Below are 13,119 nucleotides of genomic sequence, written 5' to 3'. Positions count from 1 at the left end.
TTTTTTTTTTTTTTTTAAACAAGGCAATAGATCAATACAGGAGTGAAAGTTTACAGTTCATACAGTGGAAACAGGTTTAAGGTGGCTTTCTTTGGGTTTAAAGTAGATGACAGTTCTGTAGACAGAGTCCAGATTTCGGCCTTCAATGATGATTCTTGACCCACTGCAATTTAGAAAAATAAAATATTAGACATTCTATACCTTTTCTAAAAGGCTGTTTTCTGAACTGCCAAAAAGTAAACAACTTATGACTTTCTGAATCTACCTGTCAAAGCTGCAATCAGGCAGCACAGCAAGAATATCAGGGGTCTTCTTGTAGCGGAAGACTTTAGTGGTCACCACACGGGACTTATCGATGTAGACACGGAGCACCACATCTTTCACCTCCGTCACAGGCTGAGAGAGACATATGATGGAGGACAGGTTTCCTCTTACCACAGATACACTGTAGGTGGAACAACATTCCCTTTAGAACACGAACACTACATATAATCTTAAACGGAGAACATTAATAGACAGAGCTGAAAATTTAAACAGGGGTCACTTCATACATTTTTTAAATGTATTTTCCCCCAAATAAATGAAGCCTGGGTGAGCATAAGAGACTTCTTTCAAAAACATAAACAATCTAACCAACCCCAAACTTTTAAGCAACAATGTACCTAATTTTAATACAATTAGCAATACCTCTGCAGTTCCATCACAGGCCCCCCATTTGATATAAAGAATACACACACGCACCTTTGGATTGGACATGTTTCTCCATCAAGTGTAACTTTCCTGTTCTTCCCAGAGTCCAGATAAGGACCTGTGATAGTGATGAGGGTTCCTCCGTTCACAGGCCCATAGTCAGGCTGGACCTCAGTGATGTTTGGAACCTGGTGTAAAAAATATATGTTAGGCAAAGGTTATCTAGTATCAACAAGCTTACTAATGACTATTGTTAAAAATCAGATGGAGGATTTTTGTTTGATGTTTTGTTTGTGTAACGAATAAATTAATTACCACAAAGGTGAATCCAGGCATCTCTGCACTTCCTTCAATGGCATATCGGCCCTCCACTCTGCCCTCATGCACCTTAGCTGTGATGTTCACGGTTTTAAAAAGTGGCTCTGTTGCCCCAGAACGGATCTTACACAACAAGCTGAGCATAAAAATGTCCAGACTTAAAAAAAACAGAAATCTGTTATGCATCTATTATGCATGATTGTTTTATGAATATAAAGTCCAAAAGAACAATTATTTAAAACAATTGTTTATTACTTTTACTTTTGATAAATTTAATGCATCCTTGCTGAATAAAGTATGTGTATATTTCTTAGTACTGTAAGTTTTAGCTTTAATTATTTTAGTACATCAAGTTAAACTAAATTAAAATGAGAACTGTTGCTTGGGCAAGTAGTATTTTATGTCAAGTTACAATTTTTCTTTTTCTTTTAGTTTCAGATTTCATTTTAGTCAACTAATAACCCTGCATGAAATCAGTAATACTTACTGTGTGCTGTTGCTTTTGTGAGGCTGAACCACACAGGCGGTTTCTCCCAGCTTCACCTCATGGGTTCTGGTCGTGATGGCGGGTCGCAGGGGCGACTGGAACTCCCATCCACACAGAGTCATCTCACTCTGACCATCAGGGGGTGCTGTTTTGGGGAAAAACTACACAGAACATTTCCATATGCATTTGCTATATGCCTGCTCACACTGTGCATAAAAATAAATGGTATGATGATATATATATATAAATATTTACATATATCAATACAAGTACTTATCTAATATTTAAAATAATATAAATATATTTTTATAAATAAATATCTAATGTTTCAAATATTGTCCAGACTATTACAGTTTTTCTCAATTGCTTTGGCTCAATTCTCGAATACTTTTTTTTTCTATGTATTATTGACTCTTCTCAACAAATATCAGATTTTTTATAAAACCTTCATTTCCATGGTTGACTGTCATGGTGAAAAAACAACTAAACATTTTGACCAGTGTGGCTCACACGATGACAAAAATACTTTATATTTTGGTGGCCTTGGCCAAATTACTGACACGATAACTAGGTTTTGAAGCATGAATGAAATGTTTTGGGTGAGTAACTACATTTTGCAGACATGCAATAAAGTTCTGAAGTTCCAGCAAACAGTTGTGACATTTGCACTCACAGTTTAGAGAATGTTAAGATTGTTTCGAAAAATGTGCCAAAGCAATTGAGAAAAACTGTAAACATATGTGAAAATATTAATCTAGTTTTATAATCTAGATTCTTGTTGTAGACTGTACAATACATTTTTACAAACGAGTCACTGATGGATAAACCATATTAACAAATAATAATGCTTAATATCTCACCTCTGTGATCCTGGGCGGACAGGATTCATTTCCCCAGTGTTTCCAGCACTCCGAAGCCCAGGTGCACTGACCCGAGCACCAGCCACATCCCATGAACTTTGGTGCAATCAGACACATGGCGCATGTGAGGAAGTGCCGACAACCCGGACCCCTCTGAGGCACCTGAATCATCTGCCAGTTTTAATTATATAACCATCATTAGCCCAAAAAAGGAATACAGCCTTCTGCAATCTTGGCCATATCCAACTGAAATACTAGCATACATCATACTGCATACTACTTAAAAAAAATGTAAGCGCAATCATGGTTGGAACTACATCTGATTACAGTTTTTCTCAGTCACTTTGGTGCATTTCTCGAATCATCCTTAATATTTGCAAAAATGTATGTGCATTTCTCAAAACAATTCGTACAAACAGCACCACACAATGGATTACCTGCAAAAGCCTGTAACTTACTCAAAATCTTTAGTTCATCTCTCAAAAGTATTTATGTCAATGAACATATCAGTGCCATCAGAATGAAAAGTACTTGTGCCATTGTTCACAAACAAGATAGTCAAAATGCTTAGTCATGTTGTCAATATAACAGTGCACTTTGTTAGTATTACCTAAAGTAAACTATGGCAGCATTTTGGATGACAGTTACTGTATTGAACAGTATGCCATATGCTTATGTATGCCATATATCCATTTAAAAATGTACAAATTTACTCATTACGGTATGTGGGATATTGATTGAAAGAGACTGGATAGAATTCCACTTACACTTTTACAAGTGGTCTGACCAAAAAAAAAAAAAACCTTACAATGTCATTGTGATATAGAAAATAAAAAAGAAATATGGGCACAAAGATGAAAATAAAAAAAATAAGAAAGTCCATTGTTAGAATTTGTAACTCTTGTGTTGTCCTCTGTCTATACAGTATATGCTTTCCAACTGAAGATTCATGAGATGAACCTTTGAGCTATTTCAGAGAAATGGTTTATCAATTCTCTTCATTAGTGAAAGTCAAGATTCACTTGCACAATTCATGCTAAATTTACAAAAAAGTCTAATTATAATGTGTAAAAAATGTGCTTGACACTTTATGACAACCAGTTCAACCATTTTGCATTTAATGACTTATACGATGAACTAAAGACTAGATGTTTTGAGGGGTAAGACTATTGCACAGAAAACTATATAATACATTTTGAGCAACATGACATTAGCAACTGATCATGTAGGAAACCGCAGATAAATGTACATAATCAATTGCATGAATGTACCAAAGCAATCGCAGCTTGTTCAAAAGAATGAGAAACTGCTTTTATGATGTGTACAAATGACTAGATGATGTGGAAGTTGTACAAGTAGTTTTGAGAATTTCATTTCTGATTTGAGAAATGCACCAAAGCGACTGAGAAAAACTGTAATTCCTTTAATTATTTTATGCTACACACCTTATCTCCAACCACAAACAGTAGATGATCCGGGGAGAGAACCGCTGCGGTAGACGACACCTTCTGGTTCTCTACAAGGGAGTAATTAGCAAAGATGATGGGGCTGGACCTTCTCAGGACAAGCTGTGGCATAAAAAAGAAAAGAGGTTAAAGTAATGATTAATGAAACTGGCATAGTCTTCTTTATGATCCGTACCTGCAGGAGTCTCCCATCTGATGTGCCTATATGAGCCACTGTCTTGTTCTCGATGCTGGTGACCAGCAGTGAAGTGAGCAGAACACCTCTCATCTGTCTGTTGAAGAGGTCGACTCTGTAGCATGGCTGAGACACCAGAGTGGGCTGATCTCTGCAGGTCATATTGTGCTCCATGCTCTGATCATACATATGCAATAAAATAATCAACATTGCACTGCTTTATTAAAGTTATGTGTTCATTTTTATTTTTAGATGGTAGACTGACAGACAGACAGACAGACAGACAGACAGGCAGGCAGGCAGACAGACAGACAGACAGACAGACAGACAGACAGACAGACAGACAGACAGACAGACAGACAGACAGACAGACAGACAGACAGACAGACAGACAGACAGACAGACAGACAGACAGACAGACAGACAGAAGACAGACAGATAGATAGATAGATAGATAGATAGATAGATAGATAGATAGATAGATAGATAGATAGATAGATAGATTTGTTTTCTAGAGCTAAGAAGAAAATAAATTTTAGTGAAATACGTGGATAATGTTTTGTATATTTCGGATATTCCAGTAATCTAGGCCACCAATTTAGATTCTCACCACAAGAATTCCTAACATAACACAAAAGAACTCAATCTCTCATTTGGGTACTTCAGTACTGCAGTGATCTGCGGTTCTACGCTGATCTGCTGTAAACTATCACTTGTCGCTCCAATTTATGTATTGTCTGGGAGATATTCCAAACAAAAAAACTGAAATTCCCAACATCAGACAAAAGACAACCACACAATGACTAACCAAATCATGGCCCTAGACAACTGTGAAGTGGCTGTGAGTGTAAACTTTCCTTATAAAGTGGTGATAGATAATCAAGACTGATGTTTTAGCCTGAAAATATTTTTTTTTAGAAAAACAAAGACAGTCATGATCATTTCCAGTGTGGAAACACTCTAATAATCTTTTTTTTATTTCTGCATGTACAGTAGACTGATTTAACACAAATTAGAGGTATATTTGCAGATTATGTTTTCTACTACTACTACTACTATACTACTAATACTAATAATAATAATAATAAACATAGCAACACTTCTATCTGTTAAAATGTGTGTAAATTATACTTTCCAACAAGTGCATCCAAAATGAGTGATCTGGTGAGTGTCTCTCATTGGAATCTCAAAAATGGCACTGTCATTTTCTCCTTTTTCCACACATTTCCCATAAACATTGACCTCAATGGAAAACCTATTCTTTTAACTGCACAAACACACACTCATACACACATACCATCTGTAAACTCTGCTTTTATGGCAGCAAACTCGCAATCATACCTTGAGATTTCCGAGACATTCTCCCACATGTTGTTTAGATTGTGAAAGTGGCTAATTCTCATCTGAACACTAAAATGATGGTCTTCGCAGCTTTTAAGAAATCTGAACCACATTTATTCAGCTTGTCACTCATTTCAATTGTACATTAGCATTATAGGCAAACAAAAAAATTTGACAGATATGATATAAATTAGTTCATGTTTTTGTTTTAATGAAGGTTTTAAAAAGAGTATTTTGTAAGTATGCAGTGGCCATAAAAAGAATTTACACATGTAAAAATTAATCACTGCATTAGATATAAAATTATCAAACCAAGTGGTACATAAGGGGAACTGATCTCATGCATCCATTAAAAATCACCTTAACACATGCTGGTTAAATGTAACTGCAAATGGCTAGGCAAAAGAGCTCATTTTGAGAAAAGATTTAGCATACTTATATAATACACATACTCATGATAGTTTAAGAATACATACTACAAGCATTAACGCAGTGTTCTGCTTTCTTTCAAGTTTCTTTGACACCTTCAGTGGAGCCAAAAAGTGATCTAGCTGCTGCATGCCAGAAAATGTTCCTATAGACCACTTTGCCTCACAAGTGCATCATTTTTCCATTATCTATTTTTAATGTTCAAACAGCCTACCTACCTGTATATTCACAAAACTCAAAATCAGACTTCTACTGCTTGCGGTAATGAAAGAAAACTCATCCTGTAAGTGGCTGAGATTGTTTTCTGAGAATCCTGCTGTAGTACAGAGCAGGGGAACATTAGATTTAAGCAGTTTAGATAATCTCACAGAACTACTGCAAGCTTGAATATGAAATTCATAACAGAGACGGTGCAGCAAAAGCTTCAAAGCTGTTAAAAACACACACACAAATAGAACAAAAGCACAGGCTACTTAAGCAACTTGTTTTGAACTTCATGTTAAAACTCAAAATGATGGAAGCACCAAAAACCTAGAAATTTGGGTTTTTAATGTTGGTATGCAAGGGTCAAGCATGGGTCATTCTTTTGCAAGTCTGAGTCAAGTTTTAAATCATTTCTTAATTATGAGTAAAGTCTCAGGCAATCAGACTCTGAACAAGCACAGCCTAAAGAAAACACTTTCAACAGCGAGTATAAAGCAAAAGCAGCCTCATACCTAAACCTGAATGATAATCACAGACTTATATTAAGAAATTCGTATACTTTTAAGGCCTTTTAAGGGTTACAAGAACTTAGAACTCCGCATAACCTCTTTTTCAGGTCACAATGGTTAGACTTTCCTACAGGGACCAAACTGTTTTGCAACTTTGTTATTCCCAGTTATTCTATTGGACTACAATAGCTGCTTTTATTTCCTGCATAAATGTTTTGGTATTTTGTGTGCGTGTGCCACAGGCAAAATAAAACTTACTAAGTTTCTGAAAATGAACAACTTCGTCTCAGAGTCTCAGTGTTAATGGTTACAAAAGGTTTTTAAATGGTTTCTTCAATCAGACCGTACAGTTTTTGATGAAGTGTAGTGCCTTCAGTGACACTGTTACTCTCTATAGGAGTTGAAGTCCTATACACAAGGACATGAGACAGAATACACAAGGCTTATGACCCACATTGTGGTCACTCAAACCATTTTACAACAAAAGAACAAAAAAGAAAGAAGCAAGCCAATTCAAATATCTTCAAGCTTTTGTTAAGAGGGCATGGCACCACAACTCCCACTAGAAACTTGGTAAGACTCAACGTAAAACAATACCATGCCACATGAGAGAGTGAGAAGGGACCAGACAGAAGAGTCAAAAAATAAGGCCAACATGCAAAGCGATGATGGACAAGAAATGCAATCCAACAGCCATTTCTTCGAAACCACACGTAATGTCGTGTTAAAGTTAGATGTTAGAATCAGTGTGGCATTTACACATTTTAAATGTTTATTTGTGGCGTTTAATTGCAGTTTTCCTTTGGAACAAGTCAAGGATCTTTTTTTTTTGTGGTACACAACAGTAAAATTTCAGTTGTTTTTAACCAAGAAAATGATTTATCTGCTAATGGTTCAAAACCATACAGAATATGAACAGATGATTGCGAACAAAAAAACAAAATAAACTGAGAAAATGCACCAACCTCATGTGGGCAGCTCTCACAGGGCTGAAAATGGCAAAGACCTCTGGAAAGCTGCTCTGGTCCTGACTTGCAACAGTCCTCCACTCCATCATCTATTGCCGTGTTTACCGTATCCATCGGAAATGCACAAAGTGCTGAATCGTGTTCAGGAACGCCCGAGTCATCGGTTACAGCAAATACACCATATAAGATATCATCCTCTTCTTCAGCACCCAGCTCATCGGCGAGCTCCCGTCCGGCTTTGCCAAAGTGGGCTGCTTGAACCATGTTGTAGACCACATCTTTGAAAGGTTCACTGCCATTGCTTCTCCTTCGCCTTTTGGGCTCAAAGCGACATTCTAAAACAATTTCACGGTAGCGTCGCATCTCCCACTCGTGGCGGGGCAGACGGCCTAGTCTTGTCTGAAAGGGCGACGAGTCCAAGTCAGTTTTCTCTCGTTGGACAGACAAGAAGTAGACAAAGTCCTGCGTGTAGAAGCTATAGATGTACTCAATGCTGTATGTCTGCCGTAGAGCAGGCAACACCGTCAACCCTCTGACATCGGTGTAAAAACCGTCCTCGGTTGCAACCGGTCGGCGTACGGAAATGGACATGCGACCATATTTTTGTGTTACGCTGTTGTTCACCGTTGCCGCGACAAAGAAGTACACCGTTTGGCCCTCTTCCACCATGGAGACTTTCGTTCCCAAACGACTAGCGATGCAATCCGGACAGAACTGCGGAGAGTTGAACTTCTTCCGGAATAAACACTTTGATGGCCCAGGCGGCTTTCCATTTTCATGGAGTTGATGGAAATAGCAAACTCCATACTGGGAGCTTCCACACGAGTACAAGTACATCAAGAACGTGTCTAGGAGCAACACCTCGTTGTCTGTGTCCTCACGGAAGGGATCTCTTGCGATATCACACAAACTGCATATCTCACACTCTGGACTACCCACGGGTCCCGTATGGAGTTCCCAAAGTTTACCTAGAGTAATGTTCACCGCCTCAATGACATTCTGAGAGGCCACATAGACTTCTTGGAAAAGGGAGTTGGTAACTATGTTCTGGATGGGATTGTGGGTCTGGAAGTAAGGCATGGGGTACGGCACTGAGAAGTCCACAGCGATGGGAGCCATCGGGGGACAAGTTTCTAATGCAGAAGACATTACAGCCTGTATCCAGACACATGTCACCAGACGAGTGGCCCAGTGGACCATGTCCTCTCCAGGGTGAAGAAAATGGCTGTAGAGTGTTGTGGTTACCTCCAGCTGGCGTCTGTCAGTGAAGACATCCTGAGAACAGGAAGCCCTAATACAACAACCACAAGAAAAGAAAAAGAAGCTTAATTTTAAAATGGTTAATGAATAGACACACAAAAAATGACAGTTCCGTGATCATTTAGTCAAAACCCAACACACCAGCCCAACTTAAGTGGCCATACTATTATAAAACAAAGGTTTGAAATTTAAAATTATGTGAATCAGTGACGACATAAAGAATGTTTTAATGTAATTGAGGGGGGAAATTATGTTTTGATTTGTCTTAAATGGCAAAAAGGACACGTTTCAAGTCTGTAAACACTAAAAGAGGTTTTGCTTATTCATGTCTGTCTGCACCTGCAGCTTTAAGTCATGTCTCTGCAAGAGAGAAAGTCATTAAAAGGTAAAAATAGATATTTCACGTAACTTGCAAGTTATTTGCAAGTGTTTTAAGCAAAATATGAAGACAAATATTAAAAAAGGCCTTTGGGAAAGGATGGTTGGCTTCTAACCACAATGTTCTATGCAATATTGCTTGGTTCTCATCTGAGTTATTTATTAACAGAGCTCATCACCATGTTCTACACTGAGGGCCTCTCAAATTGTCATTCTTGTCACAACCTAGACGTGCTTTTTTGTGCAAAAGTTGCAAACTGACTGTTGTGCTTTTCAGTCAAGAGCTTTTTTTAACTAGCAAGCGAGCTAATTACTGTTCAAAATCATGCCACAGCATCTGCACCTCTGCACTGAATGCATTCTGCAGACTACATGCATAAGCATTTATACATCTTCAGGGAAACCGTGGAAAGTATGTTTCTTTAAAAAAGATCTTGACTGCTTGGTAGTGACACAAAAAAGAATCACAGCCACATGTCTCTTCTGATAAAAAAAAAAAAACAGAAAGCTAAATGCAAATAATAAAATTCACCTGACTAGGCAAATACTTGTTGTTATGTTATATTAGTTTAAAATATTCAGTAACTTGGATTCCAGGCTTGCATACTTGCACTTGTTTTTAGGGAGAGTCTAAGTATTCAAGTGTTATTTGATTCATTTTATTTGCATTGATCATGGTCACAAACCTTGTAGAATAGGTTAAATACAGGCTTATGCCACTTATGAAGTCTGTTTATTGTATTCATTAGCCTAATTATTAGTAACAACATTACAATAAATGATCGAATATGTACAATTATGTTTTACAAGAAAAAAATGTAATCTTGTAAATATCTAATTTCATATTTTAGGAAAAATAGGCAATAAGAACACACTCACCTGTTAGTGATGTTAAACCGGTGAAGTACAAATCTCAGGATGGATCAATAACTGCATTTTCAACTCTGAACATGTAGACGTGGTAGTAAAAAAACAATGAAGGTTTATATTACCACAATATATTCAGTTTAATTTATGCATAAAGCCAGTTACAACATTTCTGAAACTTGATTAAAGAGATGTGTTGGTGTTTCGGGCGACCGCTTGTTTCGTTTGAGGCATTGACTGGAATTGACAGGCCCCGCCCACCAGCATACGGGAATGATCGCTACTGTGGCGACACCATCGCTCATAAATATTACTTAGCCTACGCTATGAAGACGTCGCTTGGCAGCCTACCCGTCACGTAACCTGATTAATATTCATAAGCCAAGCATTCGCCATTATAGGTTTTAATTTTATTCATTTGATAAATAGACCCTTTTTCTGTTAGTAAACATTGTGACGTTTTTCTGTGGGCGGAGCTTAGGTGGAGGCATGATGTTTGTTAGCTTGCTTTTTTGTTGTTGTTTTTGTTTTGTTTTTTGAACAATGACAGAGTAAATGTTCACAAGGCAATCCTGCATTATCCTACGGAAGTGTATCTGTAGAGCTACAGAACAGCTTGAGAAAACATATGGTATAATGTGGATTAATGTTTGTGGTTGTATTTAAATGCATCTACTTTTATATTTAACATGTACAGACAAACACGCAGAGGTTATTCTGTGCTTGATTACAAAATCTTAAAAGATTGTTAGTCAGCGTGCACTTAACCATCAAAGTATCCCAACTGTCTTTCAATAATACTGTATAACCAAAGATGCAAACAGCCAACATCAACATTTCCTATAGCGTTCTGATTAAATGAAAATTGAATCCAAATAGTTGTTTATCATTTCACAATGTAATTAAATCACAAAACTAATTTCATATGATCTCTTGCTCTGTCCACAAAATGCAATCCATTTGTAGAAAATATATAAATAATACTACTTTACAAATATACATAGCACAGCTTAAGTGTATGAGCTCATGTGACAGTGAAAGTGTGCTGTAATTTAACTTTTGTCAATATAAAATTATTATTCAATGTTACTCTTCACGCTTTCTCATCTTTTTGCACATAACAAGACCATGGCAGGGGATTTTGGTCATAGAAATGTTAGTGTTTAATAAGACTGCTAATAAAGTCATTTCATTTTTATTATACATGATTAGATTCATGATTAGAAATACAAAAGCACAGTTTATAGCAGACAGGTAGTCATTTGAAACAAATGAATGACCCTCAATTAATCATAAAAGGTGTTTCTTGAAACTGCTTTACAGCTACAAAATAAAAAAAAATAAAAAAAAAAGAGTATACACATACTAATAAAACCATAACAAAACCTCCTAAAACAGATCTCAGATGGAAAAAAGGACGGGAAGTATTGGTACCAGCAGCAGCACAGCTCCCTGTGTCAGACTCTGGGCACTGTTACGCAGGCCTGCGTCATGACATGACACATTAAATATGAATCACAATACATTATAATTGTCACAGAAGGTTTTGCTCGCACATCCTTTCAAAGAGATATTGATGCCATTTAATGTAGCTGAGAGAAAAGAAAAGACAAATTAGATTTGGTAGACCGTTTTAAGCAGAAAATAACTCATTTATGTACATTAGGAAACAGCAATTCTGTCTCTGTATAGCAGATCATTACTTTAGATTTCAAGAAGCAGTTATCCATGATTTACCTGTTCCAGTGATGCACTTGTCCTCAACACCTTTACAATCCAGTGTTCTATTGGTTGAACAGTTTGTGTCATTGCAGGTGTAACACATCTTTCCGTTAGATGAGCCTGAACAGAAAAGCAGAGACTGGAGCCATACCTCAAAAAAACCTTAGCAGTCATCATCTGACACATTATCAGACAATACGGTAACACTTTACTTGAAGGGGTGTGCATAAGACTGACATGAGCAAGTGACACTTAATGACAGTTGTCATAAACATGCATAAAAAACCCTTCATATTCATGACATGTGTCATGTCATGTTTATGTAGGTGTCATGTCATGATTATGAAGGTGTCATGTCAGTCTTATGCACACCCCTTCAAGTAAAGTGTAACCGACAATACTAAAGCTTTCAAACTTCAAAAAGGACACAAAAGACCACAAGTATCATACAAGTGGTCCATATTGTGCATTATTATAAAAATGTAATATTTGAGGAAATATTGATGAATTAATCTCTGTAACTGTGTAGATGAAGGTTGGAGTATATATCCACTACTATGTTTTTGAAAAAATCTCCTATGTAAAGGCAGATTTTTTACAACTATATGAGTGCCTGGCGGGGTATTCTGTGATTTTGTGTACTACAGTTGACCGAAAAGTTGCTTATATTCCTTATAGAAATTACAAAACCATGTTAGATACAATCAGGTACATGTGACCAATAAGAAAATGCTATTTGTATCAAAGAAATTCATTAGGAAACCATTCTAACATATACAAATGTGTCTGTGACAGGGCCTGACATTTTAGGTGTGAAATGCGTATAAAAATGTATTTATTTCAATCATAAAAACATGCTGAGATGGCACGATATGTGTTTCATATAGATTAACATGTCCTCCATATGACTCAACGTTCAGATTTAAGAATAAGATATTTTTTTCACCCAAGATTTTTACAAGTGAAAATGTAAGTTTCTGGTAGAATGTCCCACAAAACTGGACGTGTGCTTTTAAATATTGTTCTTTTATGAATTGGCTCTGCTCTGTCACTGTGTCTGTCTCTGTCACTCTTTGTTTAGTGAGTGTACACGATGTATTATAACATACATCGTTTCGCAAACACAACCTGTTTCTTACCAATTATTTCATAATCATGTTATTCTTACTGTGCGTGGTGGTGATGGAGCTGCACTGTTCACTCTGAGAACAGTTTGCAGTTTGTGTGCACGTTCCATGTTAACGATTTCCCCTTTATTTTACCTTATTATATCGGAATCTATTAATAATAATTTTGCTTTTGTTTTATTGTTGCAGTTTCATTCTAATAAATTAGGAAATATTTTTTTCAAATATTTCATTATTAATTTTCCTGCTGAGATTTTCCTACACTCTCAGAAAAGGTACAAAAGTTGTCAATTATAATTTATTTTAAATTATAATGAT

At 36.7% G+C, this 13,119-nt stretch overlaps 1 protein-coding gene across 1 annotated transcript in view; it reads right to left on the bottom strand.

Annotated features, from left to right (window-relative positions):
* LOC107677494 (macrophage-stimulating protein receptor-like) overlaps window positions 1-8,647 on the bottom strand; it is a 16,243-nt gene extending 7,596 nt beyond the window's left edge. The window contains exons 1-9 of the mRNA XM_016472415.1: window positions 7,445-8,647; window positions 3,997-4,173; window positions 3,801-3,923; window positions 2,356-2,526; window positions 1,496-1,656; window positions 1,006-1,144; window positions 742-878; window positions 266-445; window positions 64-163 (exon numbers count right to left, since the gene is read on the bottom strand). Of these exons, the coding sequence (XP_016327901.1) occupies window positions 64-163; window positions 266-445; window positions 742-878; window positions 1,006-1,144; window positions 1,496-1,656; window positions 2,356-2,526; window positions 3,801-3,923; window positions 3,997-4,173; window positions 7,445-8,647 (2,391 nt within the window). The remainder of the gene's footprint in view (window positions 1-63; window positions 164-265; window positions 446-741; window positions 879-1,005; window positions 1,145-1,495; window positions 1,657-2,355; window positions 2,527-3,800; window positions 3,924-3,996; window positions 4,174-7,444) is intronic.
* Window positions 8,648-13,119: the final 4,472 nt, after the last annotated feature.

The sequence above is a fragment of the Sinocyclocheilus anshuiensis genome, unplaced genomic scaffold (assembly GCF_001515605.1).
Source record: "Sinocyclocheilus anshuiensis isolate Anshui unplaced genomic scaffold, SAMN03320099.WGS_v1.1 scaffold660, whole genome shotgun sequence".
In the NCBI taxonomy this organism is placed as follows: Eukaryota; Metazoa; Chordata; class Actinopteri; order Cypriniformes; family Cyprinidae; genus Sinocyclocheilus; species Sinocyclocheilus anshuiensis.
This window is presented reverse-complemented; position numbering and strand designations above follow the sequence as displayed.